Source organism: Choristoneura fumiferana, chromosome 15 (genome assembly GCF_025370935.1).
Source record: "Choristoneura fumiferana chromosome 15, NRCan_CFum_1, whole genome shotgun sequence".
Classification (NCBI taxonomy): domain Eukaryota; kingdom Metazoa; phylum Arthropoda; class Insecta; order Lepidoptera; family Tortricidae; genus Choristoneura; species Choristoneura fumiferana.
This window is the reverse complement of record NC_133486.1, coordinates 3,444,566-3,472,482: the sequence shown is the minus strand read 5'-3', so window position 1 is coordinate 3,472,482 and position 27,917 is coordinate 3,444,566. Positions and strand designations below refer to the sequence as shown.

General features: G+C 38.2%; 1 protein-coding gene across 2 annotated transcripts; it reads left to right on the top strand.

Moving 5' to 3' along the window:
- Positions 1-3,551: 3,551 nt before the first annotated feature.
- On the top strand, positions 3,552-27,280 carry LOC141435806 (probable ATP-dependent RNA helicase Dbp45A). 2 transcript variants are annotated; one of them, XM_074098631.1, is made up of 11 exons: positions 3,552-3,578; positions 9,597-9,684; positions 9,775-9,968; positions 10,571-10,782; positions 11,258-11,393; positions 12,410-12,579; positions 17,780-17,858; positions 19,039-19,187; positions 21,539-21,666; positions 24,023-24,176; positions 26,748-27,280. In XM_074098631.1, the coding sequence occupies exons 1-11, from the start codon at positions 3,567-3,569 to the stop codon at positions 27,040-27,042; spliced, it is 1,617 nt and encodes a 538-aa protein (XP_073954732.1). In that variant the 5' UTR covers positions 3,552-3,566; the 3' UTR covers positions 27,043-27,280. The 2 variants fall into 2 exon arrangements, with proteins under 2 accessions (XP_073954732.1, XP_073954733.1); XM_074098632.1 differs by lacking the exon at positions 3,552-3,578 and adding an exon at positions 9,450-9,520.
- Positions 27,281-27,917: the final 637 nt, after the last annotated feature.

Sequence of the window (27,917 nt, the reverse complement as noted above, 5' to 3'; positions counted from 1 at the left end):
TCGTGGGAGTTTAAGAACTTACTTTGAGCCATAAATATGGCAGGATAACTGCGCGGAAATAATATATAAAGGTATGAACTTGCACTTGTTATAACCAGCAATTTGCCTTTAAAACAAACATAAAGAAATCTGAGTTACATCCCCTCCCACATATGCGGCGCCGGTCTTCGTGTCAGCTGACCGAGTTGATGTCGGTCGGGGCGCGTAGATCGGCGTCACCACAAAATTTATGTATTTTTGGTAATTTCCAGAGGAATTTAGTAAATCCCGGAATTTCAATAAAACTACTAGTTTTAATGGTAAACACTAGCTAGTTAATAATAGATTTCAAGTATGTGCATTATATTACTCTCATGTATGGAAACAAAAAGGAGAAACCATATAACATTCCATATGTGCTCGAAGCGTGCCGTATGAAATGGAACCAATTATATCCACTGATCTGTGACCCACAGACGTCATGCGCGTACAGTTATACTTAGTGTTTCAATGGCACCCTGTTGCAAATAATAACGCTTACAATCTATTAATATTATAGGTGAAAGTTTGTGTGTGTGTTTGTTATTCTTTAAACAGCTGGACGGATTTGGATGAAAATTGATAAGTAGATCTCGAGAATAAAGGCGAATATTTTACAAGTTTATATTATTCATTTTTAACCGACTTCAAAAAAGGCAAAGGTTATTTTTAATAGGTTGATTTTTAAATTACATAAATAAAAGCTTTTTCGATGTATGTTATCCAAATTTAAAGCTACCTTTACATAGAATAGAATAGTGTTATAAAGGTTTGTCTAGGTTACACAGAAAAAAATACAAACATTGGAACATAGAAGTACCTCCTCCTTTTTTGAAGTCGGTTAAAAATAAACAATTGCATGTGACGTCATACATGTATAACGTTTTAAACATTCAATTTTCAACCGATTTTTTTTCTTTTCTGTATATTTATATTTTCATAATAACTTAAAGGATACGGCCAATTCAGCTGTGAAATATTATTTTAGGTTATTGCAGTGCAGAGATTGTGTTTTCAAAATATATAAATGAAAATGTATCTCCGGTAGTAAGTAATCAACAAAACTAATAAATAATATTTCTTTTAAAAAAAATTGACAAGTAAGTACTGTTATTATTAAAACCCATGAAAACTTAAAAGCATAAGGACTAGAAAATTGCGACGATACAAGGACCGAAATACACACTATAACAATTCTATTCCTATTATTAGCTCTATAGTCAGACCTATTGGTTGACGCAAGCGATGCCGCGGACAAACGCTAGTAACTCGTTATCTTTAAGTTCAATGTCAATTATTCGCGTCAGACACAGAACAACTGCACATTTATTTAGCCCGGCCAATATAAGTGTACCCTTCAGTTTCATATTGGCTAGTAGTAGTGAGAGGTCTAATGGATTGCACCTTACTTTTTTTTAGAGTTATGTTATGAGCTTCAAAACTCTTAAAAATAAAATATTCTTAAAGTCTAAGCATTTCTGGCGCGGACCAAAACAAAACAAATGCCGCCGGTGGGGGATGGGGGGTAGAGGTGCCGGAAGCACCTTGTTAAAAAAAACACATTTTCAGCTGGTTACTATGGTATGTTTGGTATAATTTTTGTATGAATTGAGGATTTAGAATTAATTTGCAGTAACAGTAAAAGTAAAAAATTAGCAGACGTTTGTCAAAACAAAGTACTCTACAATAATGTATTTTGTATGCCGATTCTAAATGGGAGCGTGCCAATGCGACGCACATTTAGACGACCAGATGGCCTAGTGGTTAGAGAACCTGACTACGAAGCTTGAGGTCCCGGGTTCGATTCCCGTGTCGGGGCAGATATTTGTATGAAAAATACAAATGTTTGTTCTCGGGTCTTGGGTGTTTACTATGTATTTAAGTATGTATCTATCTATATAATTATATTTATCCGTTGCTTAGTACCCATAACACAAGCTTTGCTAAGCTTACTTTGGGACTAGGTCAATTGGTGTGAATTGTCTCGTGATATTTATTTATATTTTAATGCCAATAGATCCCCTACTACATATGGCGGGCGAGTACCTATCTACCTAGAAGTTACTTTAGTCATGTGGTCTGTGATAGGAGGCGAATCGATTGAATGTATTAACAACATACAATGTGGTGATGACAATGACAAAGTAATGTTTGTTTTAGTACCCATTCATACTAATATTATAAATGCGAAAGCATCTGTGGCTCCCATTCACCTTAAACTATAAAAGCAATTTAAACGAAATTTAGTGTGGATGCAGATAGTTTGAGAGCCTGGGATGGACAGGACATAGGATAGTTTTATCCCGAAAAATTGCTCAGTTCCCGCGGGTTAGCGATAAAAGAAATCTTGACAGACGAAGTCCCACGCAAAAGCTATTAGAAAATAAGTTGGAGCGAGTCTTGGGCCATGCAATTGCTATCTATAGCATCGTTGCTATCTATAGCATGGCCTCACTAAAAGTGTACAACTGTACAATGTAAGAGCCGCAGAGCGTATGTTGAAGCCGTGGTGGCCTAGTGGTTTGGCCTATCGCCTCTCAAACAGAGGGTCGTGGGTTCAAACCCCGGCTCGCACCTCTGAGTTTTTCGAAATTCATGTGCGGAATTACATTTGAAGAGTAAGTACAAGTTGCAAAAATATGTATACACGGCCTTAATGTTAAGTGCATAAAGTCGTGTATACTTACATATTTTTGTAACTTTGGCCGTGTCGATATCTTTGCCCTTGACTGTACATAGGTACATTTACCTATTTATATCTGACACCTTTTTTTTATTGCATTAATAATTAATTATTCTTTGGTAGGTACCTACTTAAATGACTTGCCATAGAAGGAAGATGGGTCCAAATAAATGGGTAGAGATTTGATTTTGTCTATATTTGTTCGAATTTCGAACTTCATTTCGTGCAGCTCGGCCTCTCCGCACTGTGAACTTTTACCGCACGATATAAAAATACTGCGCTTTTTTGTCGTGCGATAATTTTGTCGCAAAAATGTAACGGTATGTGTTTATATGTCAGTGCGCGCATATGCGTCAAAAAAATAGCAGCAATTAATTTACCTATTACAGCGCGATTATAAAATCGTGTCGCAAAAATTAAAAACGTAGTGCGCGCTCGGCCATACGTCTCATTTTTTCGCACGCTCCGCTCTAGCAGATATTATTAGGAGACTGTATGAACTTGGAATTTCAATAACTAGGGAGTCTTTTTTGGACTTGGATTTACATATTGAAAATATGAACTCGAAAAAAGTTCGATTCAAATCGACTCTAGGATCGATCTTTTCCGGAAAGAATTCCCCATCCTTGCTTTCAGTCTGCCGCACTATTTGGTTTGCCAGGTGCTAAGATAGAGCCAGACAACACTATCGTAGGTCGGGTCGGTCACGTGCGCGATTAGTGATAGCAACTGGTTAATTACGGTGCTGGAGCGCCGCACGCGCACGCCTGCTGATTCCGGTGAATCCGGCGTGTCGGGAAATTCAACTTTACGCCGAAACTAAACTGTGCCATTATGTCGTATCCCTATCCCACTAATATTGTAAATGCGAAAGTTCGTAAGTCTGTTCTTTGCCTATTCACGTCTCAACCGCTTAAGCCTTAACCGATTTAGATGAAATTTGATATACAGACAGTTGAAGTCACGGGAGAGGACATAGGATAGGTACATTTAATCCTGGCAAATTGCAGTTTCCGCGGGATAGCGATAAACGAATTCTACGCAAAATGGAGTCGCGGGTTACAGGCTACAATATTAATTCAGTTACGATTTCCTGGCAGTGGCAGCCTAGTGGTGACCTCTCAAGCAGAGGGTCGTGGGTTTGAGGCCTAATTTCACCATAAAAATAGTAATAACCTTAAAATCAAATAGCTAGAGCAATGATCCCCCTGATCTCGTAGCCCTGATCTGATGCCGTATTGCAGACGTTTTAAACCAGTGTGCCGCGTACATTTTTAGGTGTGCCGCGAAGTGTATGCTTTTTGGGGTTTCGTAACCCACATCTGTCAGTCAGTCTAATAATATCTAGTAGTATGGTGTATGGTTGTGTTGCTCTGAAGATGAGCTCTGGTTGAGTTCGAAACGCGTTAGTGTATTGTGGTGGTGGTGATAGATGGGTTTGTGTGACTTGTGTGTGTTCTTACAGAGTGGAGGTGGAGGAACTGCATGAACATGCATATCTTGCATACACTTATATCATAAGGTCGCGGGTGAGCAAAGAAATTCTTTTAGTTAATTGATATGGACCCCCGCAAAGTAACGCCTGATTCAATAAATTATTTACTAAACTTACATTTCCTTTACTCCGTAATCCATTATTGACAGCAAACGGCACCACCTTCCTCAGAACACCCATTGTCACGTCTGTACTGTAATAAAACAAAAGAATAACTAATTATAATTAATGGATAATTACACGATCTAACTAAACCAGTTGATATTGAAATTCGATTGACTAAATAGGGCAGAATGACAATGCAGGGGTTAGAATTTTAAACAATAAGGTAAGTAGTAGCTTTAAGTTCATTGATCGGCGCTGCTATCTACATTAACCTGAGCAGTTGTGCTGCTTGTTATGTTTTGATAAAGTGCAAAGATAGTTAATTTAAAAATATTAAATTAAGCCAATTTTTGTTTATTTCTTCAAGCTTGTAATAGAGATAAAATAAATATTTCCTTGCAGGATGGTATCAAAATAAAAGTAAAAAAAAAGGAAATCAAAAAACAAAAAAAAAAACAAAATGAAACAGTTTATTAAGACAGTCATCTCAACAGTACTTGATAAGAGATATCATCTCTGATGGTACTGCAATGTGACACCATTAACATAATAAGTCCTCCTGTACTACATAAAGTCTAAATCTATTGTAAGAATACCTGCCAAAATTGTACTATGTGGAGTACAAATGTTTAATTAAATGATAACTTTTATTAAGATAATTTCCACAATCACAAAACTGAGTATTCTTGGCTCGGTCTTTAGAACTAGGTTTGGTAAAGCATAACTGTAGAAAATAAACATAGAGGTAGCACAGCAATGTAAAATAAACTCTAAATTTGACAAAGTATTATCATTATTCCCCTTCAATGGGGGCTTTAAAGCTAATGGCATGTATGTTATGACTTTGTAAACCACTAATTCTTTCATATCTTTAGCCTGTTATCTGCATAGTATGTTTTCCTTGGACTTTGGCCTATTAATGAATGAATGCACATATTAGCGCTTGGTATCTATGTGAACACAATAATGCACTGAAACATTTACAATTTACTTTACTTATATTACAATAAGAACAAATTGTTTTTTTAATTTAGACTTATTATCAGTCAGTGACGTATGTGATGCCACCAGACTTAATCTCCATTTATTTATAAATTATATAAAAATCTAAAAAAGCATGTGATAAGAAAGATTTATCAGATAGATCTGGGGAACTACAGAAAAAGGGCCTCGCTGAGATAACTTCACCCTATAGATGTCTACATTAAGTAAGTGCTTATAATAAGAGCAGTTCAGTTATGGCATGGGAGACACTGTTTCTCTGACATCCAACACAAAAGTATGACTAGAACATGCATAAAATACCTAAAAAAAAAGATTGCAAGTCATATCAATATACAATAATGTTTGAAAACATACAATCCCAATAATTAGTTGGTTGTTTATGGTTTGAAATTCAAAACAAAGGCAAAGTTGTGAACTATTAGTAATTTATTTCGTACATTTATCTTTCATATCATAAATCTTAGCATTGCATGCTAACATATTGTTGCATGGGAAATATAGGTACCTATACAAGTTTGCAAGTTTACTGTTTTTGCGAATAGCAAATAAATAATACTTATTCTTATTCAATACACAAGTACTACCTTGGGGCTCAAAGGGCGTAAAGCACAAAACACTACTTTTCAGAAGCAAAAAAACTAAGAATAAAAAAAATATTACCGTTTTGTTGTTTTTAATGTTACATAAAAGTCTTCTATTGATGAAGAGCTTAGAATTTCTTGTATTTTTTGTTAATATACTCCAATTGGATGCAAACTGTATGGTTACAGATACGTGCGCTATACGCCCGGGTGAAAACACAAGGATTGAATCAGATGTACTTTAAGACTTAGTAAACTTTTGGTTCACAAGGGTGTAATCACTATCACAAATTTTGCTTTCAATGGGTCGTATAGGAAAGTTCAACTTCTTCTTATGGCAATAACTTAGGCCAATTCAAAGAGCAATAAAATCGTATTATTCCAAACTTTTGACTATATTAGGCTGTAGTCTTAAGAAATCTTAAAATATTTGGTGTTTGTAAAGGACACTTGAATAAATTACAGCTTTTATGTTGTCTTCATTTTTTTCTGAGCCAATAAAGGGTGTGTAGAAATATGGGTTGCTTTAATACTTGTGTTTTTTAACATACTTTATATTTACTGCCTTGATGATTATACAAAGTAATTTTTTTGTTCTCTATATCCCAAATTTTGAAAATAACTGTGTTTAGGGACTAAAACAACACAGGTCGTAAAGGACATTTATGAACGAATTTCCTTGCGTGGATTATACAGATCGATAAAGAAAAAAAACTGTACCTATAAGATGCCATAGAGAGTGCCTTTACGCCCTTTGAGCCCCAAGGTATCGATATACTTAGTTACTATTTTCTATCCACAAAATGGATGGAAGAAGTTTCATACTGCTATGAATGAATATGAACTATGAAATGAATGTAACTTTGTAATGCAGTTTGACGCAAGTTCGATTCCAAGCTATGATAGAAATAGAGACAGTGAATCTACTTACCTAATTATTTCTGCCAATAACGTACAGTATATAAAAAGTACTCTGTGGTACAAATTTACGTTTATTCTAAATAAACAACTGAGTTCACATGGATAACCGATCGGAGAAATTATATTTAAAAGACGAAAGTTTATTTGTAAAATACAACTTACCGGTAATGTTACGCGGGACGGAAACTCCTTATTACAGACAGTCAACAGTCAACTCAGTAGATACAACACTATATATAATATAGTCGTTCAACTCGTATCGTGTTCGTGTTCGAATAGTGTTTCGTAAAGCGGAGAACAAAATAAATATCTGTTGAATCCCTTGTTCACTGCACAACCGAATATAGCGCTAATTTTAGAAAAGCTACACGTCAGATAACATCAAAAGATAATTACTCATTAATTTCAATTCAAATTTAGGAGAGATTTAAATAAAACAATAAATACATCGTAACACTAAGCCACACGTGCGCGATGCGTGCGTTCAAAGCAAAGAGTATATGAGTATACTTATGTACCTATATAGAAAGTTCAAAGAGTGTTAGTTAGTACCTATAGAAAAACGTGCGTTATACGGTTATACTGTGCGTACACACAAACACGCACACACAAATATGCACAGACACATTTAAATTACTGGTGTTGCCACATCCTTAACCAAGAAATCTGTATTACAGTCTAAAAATCGGAACAAAATCTGTATGAGATCAGCGCTACTACGAAACTCGAAACTCGAAGTTCGTATCGTACCGTCCCTCTCGCTCTCGTATTGAATAGTATAAGTGTCAAAGGACCACACGACACGAACTTCGAGTTTCGAGTTTCGTAGTAGTTGCAGTAACGTAAAATTTGTTTAAGTTGTTGTTGTTTTTTACAAAATATGGCGCCGTCCATTGGAGGACAATATTGCCAGTGTCTGGTAGGTTTTGCCGTTATACGGTAAAAAAATCTAGAAAACTAAATATGATAGGTAGGTACATAATGGTGGATTAACGATGACAGAGCGCGAATTCCAAGTTTAATTGATTTGGTGTAATCGTAATATTGTCAACGGCATTAGTGTATAGAAATCGATCTGGCATTCAGGTCATATTATTTAGAGTGATAAGTAACCTTTTTTTCGTGAGTTATCCGGGTCATTATATTTAACCTTTTATGGTTTTATTTAATTAATTGATTATCTTTTGTTTGACGATCCCAATAATTAGTTGGCTGTTTATGGTTTGAAATTCAAAACAAAGGCAAAGTAGTAAACTATTAGTAATTTATTTAGTACATTCATATCATAAATCTTAGCATTGTATGCTAAAATATTGTTGCATGGGAAATATAGGTATACAAATTTGTATGTTTACTTTACTAAATTATTCTTATTCTTATTCTTATTCAATACACAGATATATCCGATTGCGTAGATATCAACTAAGACTATAAGTTATAGTAACTATTTTCTATCCACAAAATGGAAGGAAGAAGTTTCATACTTGCTATGAATGAATTTGAACTAATGATACGTAGATATGAATGTAACTTTGTAATGCAGTTTGACGCAAGTTTGATTCCAAGCTATAATAGAAATAGAGACAGTGAATTTACCTAATTATTTCTGCCAAAAACGTATAAATTTACATTAATTCTAAACTTAATACAATCATAGATACAATGAATGAAAATTACCTGAGTTCATGTGGATAACCGATCGGAGAAAATATCATGTTATAAATAAATGTTGCTTGGTTAATGAAACAAAATGTATTGGATTTATATTATTGATCTACTACCTGACATTGTAATACTACATTCTTGCAAATAAATGATTTGTTTATGATTATGCGAAAAACCGTTGTGATATCTTTGATCTGTGAGAAAAACTTAAGATTTTGTTCAGAAAAAGCAATTTTATTTTATTTCATTTTAATTTTATTTTATTCTTATTCAATTTACAATTATTTTTTTGTCCACCTTCAATTTGTAACTTGTTTCATCGTGAAGTGATTGCTTTATTAGCAACATCCCCTCCATAGTTTCGGTGTTTAATTTATTAAGCTATTCGGTTTTTCTTAAATTTACAGAAGAAAATGTTAAAATTGTTAACATCTGTATAAAAGTATAGTAAAATCTGTTATGTGTTAAGCTTAAAAACTGTATCGATACAGATAAATCTGTATAAATGGCAGCACTGAAAACCACCCACAGTGAGGCCCACACAAAGGGCCCACAGCGGCCACAGCACAGCAAAGCAAGAAACAAAACGTATCAAACCCATATTATAATAGTAGTCTGTTCTGTGGTCAAACCACAGAGTGCAAGAACAGAAATTATCTGTCTTGCAAATCTAATTTCCGTCCGTGATAATATTTTACTGTAGGTTTATGGGTACAGAATATTTTTGATTAGAATAGATACACACCTTCGCAGGAAGGAACTAATCGAATAGCTTATTTAATTTCAAAATCACGCATATTTTATTTCGTCCGATCCATATAGGTTCTATATAGGTACTTTATACTTATACTCTTTGGTCCGATCCCCGTTCCATCATATGCTGCCTATCCACAGAATAAGTAATAGTACAATGAAAGAAAGACTACAGACCTATACGTTTCTTAGTATGCGACTTTCGTACAAGGGAACGATTAACAAACAAACGTCAAAGTCACTGTCACTGTCAGTTTGCTGTCACTATCATGTGGAAAACGAAACGAAAACAACGTGCGTTTTACTCGTAAAAAATAGTAATTCAAAAATACGCAGATTTATTTTAAATCAATCTATTGTAATTTAACAGAGAGAACTAATTATGAATGACAACGAAGGAAAAGAATTTGCCGCGCTAGGAGTGAAAAAGTGGCTGATAAAACAACTATTTAGTCTTGGTAAGTAATACTTCAGTAAATCACTATTTTCTTTTTTGTACTACTTATTTAATAAGAAAAGAAGATGTTCTAGTAATTTCTATGTTCTAGGTATTAAGTCTCCGACGCCGATCCAAAAAGGTTGCATTCAGCAGATTCTTGCGGGAGACGATTGCATTGGCGCGGCTAAAACGGGGTCTGGCAAGACGTTTGCCTTTGCTTTACCGATCCTGCAAAATTTGTCAGAAGACCCTTACGGCATATTTGCATTGGTGCTTACGCCCACACATGAGTTGGCATATCAGGTAAGTTTTTCTTGACCCATTGAAAAAAAATTACAATTTTTTTTTTCCGAGGCTTAAAAGTGCAGCTGTGTTACTATGCCAGTCTCATTGGAAAACTCAGTCTCATTGATTTTTACACTTAAAACTTACTTTAAAACATTTTTAAGCCATTTACACTAAATAATAATAATAATTAAGCAATTTTTAATGATTTTCGCCCTGGCTGTTTTAGCAAGGCATATTTTGCAAATGTTGAAGTAGACATGATGGACAGTGGCACAAATGAGGAGATTGTTTGGTTTTCATAACTTTGGTATTTTTTGAACTAGTAAAATTGTAAATTTATGAGCTTATAAATAATATTCACATATTTTTGATAGAAGTCACATTAAATGATCATAGGTATGTGTCTATTTTCATATCATCTACTTCCTCCCTAACAAACACAAGTACAGTTGAGGGCATAAATGTCTAAGCAACCATAGCATCAAATACATCAAACTTATGGTTAGTGGGTTACATAAAGGTGTATAGATATTTTTGATGTCTTGGTAACAAACATATATTTATGACTTGACTGTACCTAACAGTGATATCAAATTTGTATTCTTTTCAAATTGTAGATAGCAGACCAATTTAGCATTCTCGGGCAGCCACTGTCCCTCCGAGTGTGCATCGTCACAGGTGGCTCGGATCAACTGGAGGAGTCCCTGAAGCTGGCAAAGAGGCCCCACATTGTTGTAGCCATGCCTGGACGCTTAGCGGACCACATCACAGGGTGTGATACATTCTCGTTGAAGAAAATCAAGTATTTGGTCTTGGATGAGGCTGACAGGTATGACTTGGGGATCTTCTAAAACTGAGCCTACTCTGTTGTCAAAGGCCTGCAATACATCTGTTACTCAACTTTCGTCCATGCACTTTTACAACCTCTTATCTGGCCACATTAAATTGCTTCAGGATCATCTTTATGTTAAGTATGATTGAGTGTTGATTTGTTTGATACAATTTGGGTAGATACCAGTGGCGTGGCGTCAGATATTTCCGTGGTAAAGCTGAAGCAAAGATTGCTTACATCTTTCATAAATTCTGTATGTCTTGTTGTTCTATTTTGTAAATATTGGGCAAGCCGGTGGGATTAGTTCTATGGATGTTTCGCCACTGGTAGATACGAGGTTGAGAAAGTACATGGATGTTATGTTATGTGTGTCCATCGGAAATAAAAGCATGTAAAAATATAAATTTTGAGATGGATCAGTTGTAATAAAATATTGCTAGTCATGCATGATGCTAACATTTTTTTTTTTCAGATTATTCAGTGAATCGTTTTCTGATGATCTAGAGACAATATTCAATGTTTTACCTGCTAAGAGGCAGAACTTGCTCTTCTCAGCCACCATCTCAGAAGAAGTCAGGGACTCGAAAATACTTCCATTGAACAAAGATGTAAGTAAATTAGGCAGTGCAACACACAGAAAGCAGGTATATAAGAGCGATTTGGTTTCCTTTCCTATCTTGTCATGATGACATTGTCACTACTTTTAAAAAAGCTTGTATCTCAGAATCGTCAATTTTATGAGTGAACTTTATGAATATTATTTCAAGGGCCACTTTTGTTAACATATTGATTTGAGATACGAGATTTTTTCAAATTAGTGGCGATATTTAGAACTAGTATGGATTAGTTTTGACTAACATACCTTTTTAAATGTTTATCATCGGAATTTTTTATTACTTTGATATTCAATACACACTTGTACACTTGTCAACTATAGTGTAAAAAAATCTGAAAACATTTGCAAGGGTAATTATTCCATATTAATTATGAAGCTGATTGTATACTATTGATACCCAAAGACTTCTCAGAATCAGGGAGCGAAACATGCGTCAGTGTTCATTACTAATCGTCACTACTTTTCATCATCATCATCATCATATCAGCCATACAACGTCCACTGTTGGACATAGGGCTCCCCCTATGATTAATTATTTGGAGTCTTTTTGTATTTTTTGTTTCAACTCCAAAATTGTTACTTTTACGGTCATCCCGTAAAAAAAAGAAAGGGTTTTACGTCTCTCAATGAGAGCGAAACATAGATGTCGCTAGTGAGTACTGCTGCTTAACTAGCATAGTAGAAAAAATCAACCTGAGATATGTGTGCATAGGAGAAATTCGTGTCTGTACTCCTGTCCAGTGGTAGTGTAGGGGTATGGCACGCAGCACGGAATGCTGAGGACCTGGGTTCGGTTCCCAGCGCTGGTCTCTTTTTCTGGTTTTTCTGTGCATCCATTTCTCAGTTTGTATTTTCGATAGGGCTCCCCCATATCCTTTTTACAAAAAAGCACACAATCAATTAATATTCTAACTGAATTTTAATTCAATGGGTTAATTTTGTTGACGTATTGATTCGAGATAGGTACGAGATTATTTTAAAGTAGTAACGAATCCTCTTTGTCGCCAGCGTCTCCTAATATGGAAGGAGACAGACACCCAGCTGACAGTGTCGACGCTGGACCAGCGGTACGCGGTGTGTCCGGCGTACGCGCGCGACGTGTATCTAGTACAAGCGCTGCGAAAGTACCGCGAGACCACGCCCAGCTCGCACGTGCTCGTGTTCACGGACACCAAAAAGTAAGTAGCTACATGGCAGTGCGTGTTACTCTCTCCTAATATGGAACGACACAGACACCCAGCTGACAGTGTCCACGCTGGATCAGAAGTACTGCGAGACCACGCCCAGCGCGCACGTGCTCGTGTTCACGGACACCAAAAAAGTAAGTACTGTGTTATACCTATAGCATCAATTGTGGGTATATCTGTTATTTCTTATGTGTCGGGTAGTTTCTCAATAAACCAGTTGTGTCGTTGACCTGGGAGTTTGCTTTAATCTTCCCACTCCAAAAACCAAAATATATTACTGGCGACGAGTTAATCCTATTTTTAATATTAAAATCGTAAAGTTATAGTGGTTAGGTACCTAATCAATAAAATGCCGATCGGAAAAATTGAACCGTTCGATTTGGCAAGTAAAAAGTGGTCGGCATATATTAGACGCGTGAAACAATTCATAACCTTAAATGAAATCAAAACGGAGTTACAAGTGGCAACTTTGGTGACCGTAGTGGGCGAGGCGACATACAATTTGATGTGTGACTTATGTGCGCCGAATGATCCAGAGACAAAATCATTTGAGGATCTCGTCAAGACGGTCAACGACCATCTCGAACCGAAGCGTTCCGAAATTGCGGAGCGACATTTGTTTCGTCAGCGGCGACAGAAAACAGGCGAATCTCTTAACGAATACTTGCAAGCCTTAAAACACCTCGCAAGCACCTGCAATTTTAAGAGCAATCTTGAAGAGAATCTCCGTGATCAATTTGTGTCCGGCCTGATTAGTGACGAAATGCGATCGCGATTGTTTGCGAAGAAAACGGTCACGTATAGTAATGCGGTGGAGTTGGCGCTGTCGCTGGAGGCGGCGGAGCGGAGCGCGCAGGCGAGCGGCTCGGGCTGCGCGCCGGGCGCCGGCGCCGCGGGCGAGCCCGTGCACCGCGTCGAGGCTCGCGGCCGGCGCGCGCCGACGGCGGCCGCGGCGGCGGCGGTAGCGGCGGCGGCGGCGCGCCGGCAGCCTCGAACGCGGGTCGCGCTTGTTGGCGATGCGGGCGCACTCATCGACCGGATTTGTGTCGTTTTAAAAATTATACTTGCGATGAATGTGGCCAAAAGGGCCATCTCAAATTGGTCTGTAAGCAGAGCAACCTGCCCGAGTGGCAGAGCGGCGGAACGAGGAGCGCGAGCCCGGGGCCATAACTACCTGGATAGCGAGGACGAGTCAGAGTGTGAACTTTACAATCTTAATGTATGCGGTAAAGATGACAAGCCATATTCAGTGAAAGTGTCGGTAAACGGTGAGATATTAACCTTCGAACTGGACACTGGAAGTAAGTTATCTACTATTAATTATGATTGTTATGTCAGATTTTTCAAAAACATTACACTGCAGTCAAATGATGTTTGTTTACGTTCTTACACGGGAACAATAATTGAACCCGTTGGTTATATAACTGTGAATGCTACCTTAGGCGAACACAGTGCGACAGACTTAAAGTTGTTTATTATTAAGAAGGGTGGGCCTCCTTTATTAGGTAGATCGTGGTTACGAAAGCTAAAAATTAACAGTGTGCAAATAAGCGATTTATTTTTGCACATGACCGAAAAAAATATTGTTGAAAATTTACAGAAAGAGTTTCCATCCGTATTCATGTCTGGGCTCGGTACATGTACAGAAAAAATTTCACTTATTTTGAAAGATTCAGATCCAGTGTTTATAAAAGCGAGGCCGTTGCCTTTAGCATTACGTAAGCCTGTCGAGCGGGAACTCGAACGACTCGTGGCGGAGGGTACCATCTATAAGGTGGAACATTCAAAGTATGGTACACCTATTGTACCGGTGGTTAAAAAATCAGGTGACTTGCGAATTTGTGGAGATTATAAAGTCACCATTAACCCAAACTAGTCCAAGAGCCGTATCCTCTGCCACGAATCGAGGAGTTATTTGCTGCACTGAGTGGGGGGGAGCAGTATAGTAAAATTGACTTGACTAACGCATACCAACAGTTGTTATTAGAAGAACAATCACAAGCGTGTACAGCCATTAGCACACATATAGGTACATTTGTTTATAGACGCACTCCGTTCGGATTGAGCTGTATCCCGAAAAATTTCAGAGGTTTATGGAGGAGACGCTCCGGGGGCTGCGCGGCGTGGCGGTATTCCTGGACGATATCGCCGTGACGGGCCGCGACCGTCGCGAGCATGAGGCCAATCTCCGCGCCGTATGCGCGCGGCTGCGCGACTCGGGCCTTAGAGTCAAACTACAGAAATGTTCTTTTATGCAGGATAGCATCAATTACGTGGGTTTTATTATCGACAGACAGGGGTTACACCCGGATCCCGATAAAATCAAAGCTATTTTGGAGGCGCCCGCCCCCAAGGACGTTACACAGTTGCGATCGTTTCTGGGTTTAATAAACTATTATGCAAAATTTATACCAAATCTGAGCTCAGTAATTTACTGTTTGCACCGTTTATTACGAAAAGAGGTCACTTGGGTGTGGTCCCCGGACTGTGAAAGAGCCTTTGATAGTGTCAAGAAAATTGTGGCTAGTAAAAAAGTACTAGTGCATTATGATCCTGAGCTTCCGTTAGTGTTAGCAGTCGACAGCAGTAGTTACGGTTTGGGTAGTGTACTGTCGCACCGTTACCCGAGCGGCGAGGAACGCCCTATTTGTTTTGCGTCGCGAACCCTAACAGCAGCCGAGCGCGCTTACAGTCAACTTGACAAGGAAGCTTTAGCGATCATTGCAGGGGTAACCAAACATCACCAGTACCTTTACGGGCGGCATTTTATCATTAAGACCGATCATAAACCTCTCACATTCATATTCGGACCTAAAACGGGTTTACCACAAACTGCCGCTAGTCGACTACAGCGATATGCTACCAAATTAGCCGCTTACGATTTTGATATCGAATTTGTCAAATCGAGCGACAACTGTAATGTGGACGCGCTGTCGCGGTTGCCGCTGTCGGGAGGCCGCAAACAAGGATCCGAAGTAGATGCGGTCTCATATGTTCATTTTGTGGAAGAAGCGTTTCCTATTAGCGCGAGGGAGGTGGCGTCAAAGACGCAGAAAGACGCGGTGTTGAGAAATGTTTACGATTACATACTAAAAGGGTGGCCTACAAATGTTAATATTGTAGAACAGGAAAAACCTTACTGGAACAGGAAAGATAAGTTGACTTTGGACGGAGGTTGTATTTTATATAATCACAGGGTAGTCGTTCCCGATAGTTTGAGGCAACCGGTATTACGAGAACTCCACGAGGGACACCTGGGCGTCGTAAAGACGAAGAACTTGGCTCGAGGTTACGTGTATTGGCCGCAGCTGGACGCGGAGATCGAGGCGCTGTGCGGCGCGTGCGCCGCGTGCCGCCAGCAGCGCGACGCGCCGCCGCGCGCGCAGCTGCACCCGTGGGCCTTCCCGGCGCGCCCGTGGCAGCGGCTTCACATCGACTTTGCTGAGTTTCAAAATAAGTATTATTTAATTACAGTCGATGCGCACAGCAAGTGGATCGAAGTGCAAAAGATGTCTGGTACGAGTGCCGGAGCTACGGTGACGAAATTACGTGAATCTTTTGCTCGTTTCGGTTTACCGACGCAGGTGGTGAGTGACGGAGGTCCCCCGTTTAGCTCCGCAGAGTTTGCAGACTACATGAGTAAAAACCGCATCACTCATACTATCACGAGCCCTTATCGAGCAGCGGGTAACGGTGCCGCCGAGAACGCCGTAAAATCGGTGAAGCGGGCAATGAAGAAAGCGGTTCACGAAGGGGTCGACATTGACGCAGCTGTTTGTAAGTTTTTATTTCAGTACAGAAACTGTGAGCACTGCACGACAGGAGTCGCTCCGGCTGAGGCGTTGCTGGGCCGTCGGTTGCGGAGCCGGTTGGATGCGCTGCTGCCGTGGGTGGGCTCCGCCGTGCTGGCGCGCGACTACCGCGCGAGGACCGGTAAGTGGGCCGAGGGCACAGTCACCGAGCGGGAAGCTCCCCTGACATACCGAGTGCGTTTGCCCGACGGGCAGGTGTGGAAACGTCACGTAGATCAGTTGTTGCCGATCAACGAGCCGGATGTTAAAAAGCGTGAGTCGTTAACGAATAATAAACCAGAAGACAACAATGATGCATGTAATGTTGACACACGAAAGAACACCTGTGAGGAAGCCCCAGTTATCCCCGTGTCTGCATCGAGCACTTCGAGTTCTAAACAAGAGACGATTGTGCAACCCACGGAATTAACCATTACCAACAATCAATACCGACCGCGAGCTAAACGCAGTTGTATTTTTAAGGGTACCTATAAGTGTTAGCTAATGGTTGTCGTAATTTATTTTTCAAAAAAAAATGGGATAGCTGTACTAGTTTGGCTACTTGACGTTTAGCCAAAATGTAGTAAGTAGGAACCAAAATAATGCAAATATGGTAAAACTGATTTTGTAAGACAACACCATATTACTTATTCTGTGACATCACCTAACTTTTAGCTAAGTAAGTAGGTAGATACTATTCTAGTAAGCCTTAGTTTTGTAGTCACAAAGAAAATTATTATTTTTTTTGTTACTGTTAACAAATTTTAAACACATAAGTAGGTAATAACGCCATAAGTTTCACTAAACTATTGATAGTATAATTAAACTAAGCTTTTTTGTTGTTTAACTTATTTTTTTTTACTATAGATACATATAATAAGAGGTTCAATTATGAGTACTTGAGACATTACTTACGATCTCACATATCAGTACTTAATGGCCCTTACTTATTTGTTGTATTTTTTTTTTTTTTTTGTAAGAGGGAGAGGTGTGTTATACCTATAGCATCAATTGTGGGTATATCTGTTATTTCTTATGTGTCGGGTAGTTTCTCAATAAACCAGTTGTGTCGTTGACCTGGGAGTTTGCTTTAATCTTCCCACTCCAAAAACCAAAATATATTACTAGTACATGGCAGTGCGTGTTACTTTTAGGGTTGTGTCCAGTTTCTGGTCCACAAGGGGCAAGTCACATTTTGTTCATAAATCGCGCTCCTTTTGTTACGCGAAGACACCTAAACGAAACATAAATTATAAGTGTCTAGTGTGTAGGAGAAACATACAATTTCTTGGGGCAACTGCACTTCCCCTGGACGATTTCCTGTTTGCTACACCCTTAGCCTTCTGAATTTTAAGTTGTAGAATGCCTTGTTACTAAAAAGCCCTTAATTCCTTCACCAGAGAGTGCCAAGTGCTGTCAATGATGCTGAATGCCATTGGAATGGATAACGTCTGTCTTCACGGCTACATGCGACAGAAGGTAATCCCTACTTAATATTATTATCCTACTAATCCTATCCTACTAATATTATAAATGCGAAAGTTTGTGTGTGTGTGTGTTCTTGGTCATTGCCCGCGCTTTTTCAAATCTTAACTTTACGTATTCTTGTGATCTTACGTAAGAACTATCAAGACTCTCCCACCCCTTTGTAAGAAATACGACATGGTCGACCCCACTCCCCCCTGAATCGTCTTACGTAATAAAATAAATGAATTGGCTGAGGGTACAGTCACCAGCACCAATATCTGACACAACAGCGATGCATATATCTGATACGACTCTATGTCTAGGGCCGGAAGGACGTGTCAGATATTTTAGCCCCTCCTGAGCATGTCATCTATAACGCACAATGCCTTGGTAGCAAAATGCCTAAAACGAATGTCTAAAACGCAATATGCCTGATAAGCAAATTACATTAATCTCATATCACCTATGATTTAAGACATCTAAAACGCAAAATGCCTAATAAGCAAATAACATTCATCTCATATCGCCTATGATTTAAGAGATCTAAAACGCAAAATACCTGCATGGCAAAATGATTAAACCTCTGGTTGCCTTAGCTGTATAATGTCTAAAACGCAATATGCCTGATAAGCAAATTACATTAATCTCATATCGCCTATGATTTAAGACATCTAAAACGCAAAATGCCTGCATGGCAAAATGATTAAACCTCTGGTTGCCTTAGCTGTATAATGTCTAAAACGCAAATTACGATTAGGGTTTTTCGGTTTTAGCTGTACTGATTTAGGTAATTTGCAAAGCAGACATAATGCATTTCGGGCATTTTGCCACTAAGACTTAATGCGATTTAGGTAATTTGCAAAGCAGACATAATGCATTTCGGGCATTTTGCCACTAAGACTTAATGCGATTTAGGTAATTTGCAAAGCAGACATAATGCATTTCGGGCATTTTGCCACTAAGACTTAATGCGATTTAGGTAATTTGCAAAGCAGACATAATGCATTTCGGGCATTTTGCACCTAAGACTTAATGCGATTTAGGTAATTTGCAAAGCAGACATAATGCGTCTAAGGCAATAAGATACTTCGGCATTTTGCGTTTTAGATGACCAGCTCAGGAGGGATTTTAGCACGCTCCGCTGTGGCAGATATAAATGCTGGTGACTGTACAATCTAGTTATTGGTTGTAGGAGCGCGTGGCTGCGCTGGCGCAGTTCCGCAGCAACCTGAAGTGCACGCTGGTGGCGACCAACGTGGCGGCGCGCGGCCTCGACATACCGTCCGTCCACCTGGTCCTCAACCACAAGCTGCCGCTGGAGCCCACGGAGTACATACACAGGTTGGTCTACGGTACGGTACAGGCACCAGTCATGCCCATTTTTAGGGTTCCGGAGCCAAAATGGCAAAAACGGAACCCTTATAGTTTCGCCATGTCTGTCTGTCTGTCCGTCCGCGGCTTTGCTCAGGGACTATCAATGCTAGAAAGCTGTAATTTTGCACGGATATATAGGTAAACTATGCCAACAAAATGGTACAATTAAAAGTTAAAAAAACATTTTTTTTTAGGGTACCTCCCATAAACGTAAAGTAGGGGTGATTTTTTTTTCTCATCCAACCCTATAGTGTGGGGTATGGTTAGATAGGTCTTTTAAAACCATTAGGGGTTTGCTAAGACAATTTTTAGATTCAGTGATGTGTTTGCGAAATATTCAACTTGAAAGTGCAAATTTTCATTGAAATGGAGCGTCCCCCCCCCCCTCTAAAATCTAAACCGGTGGGTGGAATTTTTTAAAAAAATTCAGGATTTTAGTAAGTATATTAAACTTTCAAGGAAAACTATAGCAGCCAAGTTTGCTTGAGAATTATTAGTAGTTTATGAGTAAATAGCAGCCTAAGGAATAAAATATACCTAAACTTGGAAGATTCCGTATAAAATACGAAATCCGTAGAAAAATCTTACTTAATTTTTTCGTAAGGGCTACGGAACCCTATTTTGGGCGTGTCCGACACGCTCTTGGCCGGTTTTTATTATTTAAATTCGGGTTTTTGTTCCCCGTGCCTTGATTTTAGAGAAGCTCGATATTTCGGTTTCGGCACAGTTGCATGCGCCATGACCATGTCGCCTTGTTCATTTCAGCGCATGCAACTGTGTCGAAATATCGAGCTTTTCTAAAATCAAGGTACGCAGAACAAAACCTAAATTTAAATCATTTATTTATTTATTTTAGGGAAAATAAACAATTGTACATAATTAACATACATAATTGTACATAATAATTAAGATTGGTTTTTGGAGTCTTTTTGTAGTTTTTATTTCGACTTTGATTGCTTAATAACGACATCTCTTGTCCGGGTGAGCGGTTAATTCCAATGGAATGCTGAAAGTTTCTCGATGAGGGCTACAGCATAGATGTCGCTAGTGTCGCTGCTTATGTGACTAAATAAGAAACAAACAAGCTGAGATATGTGGTGCATAGGAGAAATTCGTGTCTGTACCCCTGTCCAGTGGTGGTGTAGCGGTATAGAACGTGGCACGGAATGCCGAGGATCTATGGGTTCGATTATCAGCGCTGGTCTAGTTTTTTGTTTTTTTTTGTGCATCTATGTTTCAGTTTGTATTTTCGACGATTGTACATAATATATTACAATGTAAGTTACAATTAAGTGTTATTTCATGTACAATCAACGACATTATCCACAGAGTGCCATATATATATCATAAAATCATTTAAAACCAGAGTCAAAGCGTATTTGATAGATGATTTCCTTGAAAAAAATAATTAACTATCATAAATCTATAAGTTATATAATATAAAACTACATGATGTAATTTAATGATTAGTAGGTACCTATTGATGAATATTATAAGTTTAAAAATAAGGAGTGTAGTATTCGCCAACAAACTGTTTTGCAGTTTGGTGAAGTATTTGTCATAAATTTAATGTAAATCTTTTTGTTGAGATAAATACATAAAAAATAAAAAAAATGTCTAGTCATCGCAATGTGTATTTTTACTTTATTATAGCAAATCGTAAAAAATATATAATATATATACTTACATACGTATATCATAAAATTAGTAATGACCGTGATAGTCTACAACATTGAATCATGTGCATATTAAGTAGGTACAGTAGTACCCATCATCCTGAATTTTATGGCAATGTCTCCTGGATCACGTATTAAAAGTATAATTTTGTGGGTACAAATATCATGGGACACTTGACACCAACTGACCTAGTCCCAATCCCAAACTAAGCAAAGCTTGTTCTATGGACACTAGGCAACGGATAAACATACCTATATAGATAAATACATACTTAAATACATATTAAACATCCAAGACCCGAGAACAAACATTCGTATTATTCATACAAATATCTGCCCCGGCCGGGAATCGAACCGGGGACCTCAAGCTTCGTAGTCAGGTTCTCTAACCACTTGGCCTTCCGGCTTAGTGATCAACCAAAAGTTAAGAGTTGCGGCAGTTGCAAGCCGATTTTTTCACTCCTCATCTTCTATCTAATCATACTAGTGATATAATTACAATCTATTTTCTAAATAACTGTAGGTATAGCTGTATTGTCTCCTGGGTGAAGAGATATAAAAATTAAAAACAACACTTAAAAGTTGATTGACCCGATATTAACACAATATTTCAAGTCTGAAATAAATCTTTTTATTTTGCAGGGTAGGCCGCACCGCCCGCGCCGGTCGCACCGGCATGGCCATATCTCTCATAACGCCATACGACATCTTACGGCTTGGGGTAATAGAGGAACACATCAAAACCAAGCTGACAGAGTTTAAAATTGATGGTGAGGAATGAATGCATTCGCTATCTCTTTCTGCCGCCTTCTTGCACCACTTAGATAACGTGACAACTGTGAAGTTCCACATCCACACATCCACAGGTCCGCGTGGGAACAGTCCAAGCAATGAGGGCTATCGTTATTTGTCTCACTAGATGGCGCACTGTTGCGTGAGGTTTTTAAGTATGGCTTTCAAAGTCTGTTATTACGGGCGTGAAAACAAAGTTTTGATTAAAATCATATTTAGTACACCTTAAAACTGTACCATAAAAATATCGAGCTTGCCACAGTGTTGCATAGTCCCCGTTTTGTTCGGAAAAAAGGGAGGACAAAGGTTTCCGAAAGACAAAACTGTCTCAAAACGCAGACATTCATTGCCCCGGAACGCCTATTTGCCATAATTAATTTCAGATATTGCAAAATATTCACAAAATTATTCTAATTATAAATAAACCCGCGTAGCTCACCCAAAAACTATGAGATTTGACATTTCGGAGACCTCACGCTACACTAGCGCCTCTAGTGGCGAATTCATACGCGATAGCCCTTGCATAGTGAGAGGAGACCTGTGCCGATCAGTGGAATGTATACCGTGTGTTTCTTGATTTCCGTTAACTTCGACAGACGGCTCAGTTCTAATTAACTTTATGACCAAATTAAAAATAATTATTTTTCGTGCATTTAACAACCTCACAGCCATTGTTAAACGTCAAATTATTAGGTCCTTACCTTATTATAAAATTGGTGTTTTGTATGTAGATTTTTATAGCAGTTGCGTTTTCCATACTAAATGTTTCTTAATTTATTTAGCAACTAACAATGCTAGTTATGTAACTTATGTTCGTGTTTAAAGACACTAAACGAACTATGAAAATCAATTTTAATATATAAAAAAAAATGGATTGACAATTACAACCAATTAAATATTAATTTCTGGAAACAAAAGTAAACGTGTATTTCAACATTTTTTTTTGTAGTTAAATAAATAAATACTTTGGTTTTATGACAGTCAAAATTTGCACGATGAAGTCAAAATATTGTGTAAAATTGAATATGTTCTATGTCTGTTATATTACCTATTAAAATCACGATAGTTAGAAGTTAAAATCGGCAATTTCAAAGGTAAGGACCCAATATAACATTTACAATTTTGACGAGTGACAATGACGTGACACATATACAGAGACACTTTGGTATCTCATTCGAAAACTCAATTTTATTCTTTTGCTAAATATGTGTGAAATAAAAACGCTTTAGTTACGAACTTTTAAAAACACTGTTTTACTTCGAATAGTTATACCTTAATTCTTGATTGCCTCTTATAAACAGTAAAAGTTAGACCAGTGTCTTGGATAAATTAACTTCACTTGACCTATTAGTAGAAGATCCGTTTAAGAACGACCATCACCGAACTGGTTTATGGATGAAACGTATTTTATATTCAATTTAATATGTCAATAAATATATTGCATATAGGTTGTCAAAAAAATTCATTCCAGGATATGATTAATTAATAATAAAAAAAAAAAATTACGGTTCTGTTAATAGATAAATTCCATACCAATCGAAAGTATGAAGTCCATAGAATATGCAAACGTTAGGTTGCCTATTTTTTTCCCGTCAACTCTCGGGTATAAACAGGTAAATCGATACTAGTAACTTGCACCGGTCTGGTTCATAAATTAAAGTTAAATGAAAATAAAGATTATTTAATTACGAACACGGTGGTATAGGGTTGTCTGCGAAAGATCAGTCCTGAATTCCGGTTGTCGAATTTTAAAAAGTGAAATATTGCTGCGAGTGAATATGTATATTCTATGGACCTAACGTTTGCATATTCTATGGACTTCATACTTTCGATTGGTATGGAATTTGTCTATTAACCAAACCGTTCAAAAAAATTTTTTTAATTAATAATTAATCATATCCTGGAATTAAATTTTTTAGACAACCCATATGCAATATATTTATTGACATATTAAATTTAATATAAAATACGTTTCATCCATTAACCAGTTCGGTGACGGTCGTTCCTAAACGGATCTTAGACTATATGTATAATTAATTAAATAAATCCGGATAATTTACGTCTTAAAAATCGAGTTTAGCTCGACATGTTTTGGGCTTTCTTGAAGCACCGCGACACGGCGGCTGCACTGCGCGCCCCTGCTCTGCTCGCGCGACACATGTTAATCTAAACTCGAGTTAAGACTCGAGTTATCCGGATTTGTTTCGTTAAATATGAGCGAATCTCACGGTAGTTTCATGTTCATTTGACCTGTTGAGTGTTGTCTTATAGTTAACGGAAATCAAAAATAACACGGTGTATAAGCAGGAGATGACGATGATGTTTTTTTTTCAGACGACGAGGCAGTGAAAGTGTTCACGACGGTGTCGGTGACGCGGCGCGAGCAGGAGGCGCAGCTGGACAACGAGGAGTTTGAGGTGCGCAAGCGCAACTACCGCGTCAAGCGCTGGCTGCAGGCGGGCGTTGACCCCGACGCCATGGAGGCTGGGTAAGCTACCTTATTCTTGCGAAAGGGTTTACGGTTATAAGAGTCAATCAACTTTTAAAGGCTGGTACACACGTATGTATGTAGTTATGAAGTGTTTAAACTAAATTTTAACTTAAATTTAAGCAACTTAAAGCGTGTAAACAATTAATTTATAGTATTAAATTAAGTTATAATTAAGTGTGCCAGTGAACAAGCAAATTAATTAGAATTTCGACTATTTTTCAGTTAAGTCCGTGATCGTGAATTATCACTTGACACGTTTGGACAGGCACGATTTAGTAAAAAAATAGTTTAGTGTATAAGCTTAGCGAGAGGTCGCGTTCATAAGTTTTTGTGTTTGAAAAAGAGATATCTGTTTTGAAAATGTTGAAGTGGTCAGAAGTGTTATTCAGAGTTGTTCGTCCATCTCGGGCTAACTATATAAAGAACTTAGCTGATGCGAACGTGTAAACACTTACTTCAAATTAAGTCGCTTAAAATAGAGTCAAAATTTAGTTAACTACTTGATTTGATAACTTAATACCGTAATACGTGTGAACCAGCCTTAAGAGCTAGGCCGCACTATGGCTAAACCGCCGCGATTTCTTACCGCGTGACTTTGTGAATCAAGTAAACTTAAAGTCGCCAATGCGGCCGCCTGCATTAGTTTACTTGATACACAAAGTCACGCGGTTAAAAGCCGCAGCGCTTTAGCCGTAGTGCAGCCTAGGTCTTAGTGTAAGTTATTTTATCACGTAACACAGGGGATATTAGTGATGATACACTTTGTTAGAAAAATGTTTGTAATATATCTATATCAATAATTTCGTACCGGTCTACGGTAGACTCGAACGAAATGCACATGAAATTGAAGAGCGTAAAAAATTAGTCAATCCCGAGTCGACAACTTGTAAGCGGAAAATTCGGATTATCGAGTATTTTCAATATAAACTTGAATAGATTACTAAGTATATAAACTTCAACTTCAACTTTTTGTTAAGTCATAAACATTAATTAAAAAGTAACAATTGAGGTTACACTAAACTATCCTAAAAAAAATCAACTATATATACAGTTCGCCCAAGTCTTGTCCCTGAGGAAGAGTGCCCATAAGGCTGGCTGCATTTCCGCGCTGGATCGTGATTCCAATAAGTTGGGGAGAAATGCACCAGCCCTATGGTCATTGGTAATTTCGTTTTTTTTTTATTTGTCCAAAAAGTTTGTGAGCGTCCGAACTCCATGGACCCAAAGTTTCAACAGCAAAAGCTGTAAATATGTAGTCTTTAGAGAGACCTGTATATTTGCGGCGTTTTGCTGTCTCTTTTGCCACTTTTTGTTTGGTGGCTACTAAGTATATAATGGCGTTGCGAAGTAAACATATTAATGTCATCACATCAAAGTGGCGTTAGTGTCACAGGTTTGCATTTCGTTCTCCATTGTGACCTCTTAAGGGCCCCACACACGGTACGATTCGTCGATTTTCATCAGATCGATCGTACAGACGAATCGTACCGTATATGGGGCCCTTTAGGTCTAATTTCTTTGATTATGAGACAAAGATATCATAGTTATTTGGGCAAATAAGATTTAGGAGAAATATCTACTAGTGAAATACCGATACGTAGGTTAGCTGTGAAAGTACGTTTGTGATAATATTAAGGCTGGGAATATACGTCAGATTTTTCGATAAGTACGACAGTCTTTACACTGGCAAAAAAATTTTTTTTTTCAAACCTTATTATGAGTCTACATTTTACCCGAGCGGAGACGGGTTTTCATCTAGTGTATATTATTTGGTATACTTACGAAATGAGCTATGTAGGAATTGCCTAGCTAAAAACACATTGACGGCGGAGGCGGAGTGGTACGGTACGGAAGTGGTACCGGCTGTAACATTCGAGCTAACATGAAAGAAGGTACACAGAATACCACGCGGGAAAGAGGCGTGGCGCAAACTCAAACTGTAACAATTTCTAACTTTTAGTAGATTTGTACCATAAAGGTGCGACCAAACCGCTGCTTAAAAAACGGTGACGGTATGGAATCGCAGTGACGCATCGTATGCGCACCGTTTATTTTGCATGCTTTCCAATACGAAAACGGTGCGGAATCGCAGTGACGGGCCGTAAACAACAAGACGTTTGTTCGGCAAAGTACTGACGTTTACGGCACATCACTGCGATTCCGTATTTTAAGCAGCGGTGGGCCTTTTTTTGATGTGCGTTTAAACCCGTTTGCTAGTTAATGTCGTTCGAAGGTAGAAACAAAAGATCGGTTTTCTTTTTCTTTCTCAGTTGAATGTCAGGAAAACGTAGAAACCCGACGAGTCCCGAGCGATGTTAACATTCTGGTTATTTATATTATTCTGGTTACTTCTGATGGAAAATAGAATTAGTTAGAAAGAGAATATTAATTAGGTAGTAATACGTGTAATAATATATAGGTAGAGTCATTCACGATGACGCGTAACGTGCCGTGGTTCTTATTACACTGTCATTAATGTCTAATTTTGACAAAATCACGCGTCTTCGTGGATGTTACTAGGAATACAATAAGATTGGTAAATTTTCAAGTTTCTTTTTTTATTCGCAGATTGGAAGAAATGCGTCGCAAGCGCATCAAAGCCGCGAAAAAGGCTAAATTGGCGAAAATAAAGGTACTACGGGAGTCGCAAATTAAAAGCGACACTCAAAACCCCCTACAGGAAAGTGGCGATATCGATGCTTCAATAAAAGAGGGGTTGAAGAAAGTGAATAAGAACCTCATGAAGAAAGATGAGCGGTTTAAAGATGTTATCGGAAAGATCAGTAAGATCAAGAAGAAAGCTGAGGCAGTGAAGCAGAAAGGTGCGAGTAAAAAAAGAAAAAAGGATGTGAAGGTGAAGTAATAAATATTTTAAGAGATGTTTTAGTTGTATCGTTTCGTAGTCTAACGCCTGGTAGCATGGTGTACGGTTGTGTTGCTCTGAAGATGAGCGCTGGTTGAGTTCGTGGTGGTGATAGATGGGTAGGTATGTGTGTGTTCTTACAGTGTGGAGGTGGAGGAACTGCATGAACACGCATATCTTGCGTAAACTTAGCTATCATACGTCGCGGGTGAGCAAATAAATTATTTTAGTTTATTGATATGGACCTTTTTTTTTATTCGACTGGATGACAAACGAGCAAGTGGGAAACCTCAGCAAAGTAACGCCTGATTCAATCAATCATTTAAACCGATCCGCTGTGGAACTTGTCAGAATATGCTGTAACACGTAACATACACTATTCAATTTCAAATGCACATTTTCTGTGAAGTAAAACATTGTTAGGTAACATTTACAGTCAAACAAACTGTAGTCAAAATACCATAAACGGGACTTATCACGCTACTTTTACACAAGAATTATATTTACCTCGACGTTTCGGCAACGTTACAGTTGCCGTGGTCACGAGTAGACTGAAGTGTGGGGTGTCAAGTCTGCCTAGCAGCGCGAGTTCTTCGAACTACCCGCACTTGAAACAAACAAACTGTATCATGAGGGTGGAACCTTGTGCTACTAATGTCATGTTGATATACCTTTTTTTTTTCAAGGAAATCACAGTAAAATTGATTATTTAAAAGGTTCCACTTTTGATACATGAACATGAATCAGTTTTGTTCGACAGTATACGCCTGCGATGCAGTTCACTGTTCAATGTGTGGTTTCCTAACCCTTACTACCCTGCCTCACTCTCTTATTTTAAAAGGCTTCTAACATTAGAAGGACATACATGACAGTGG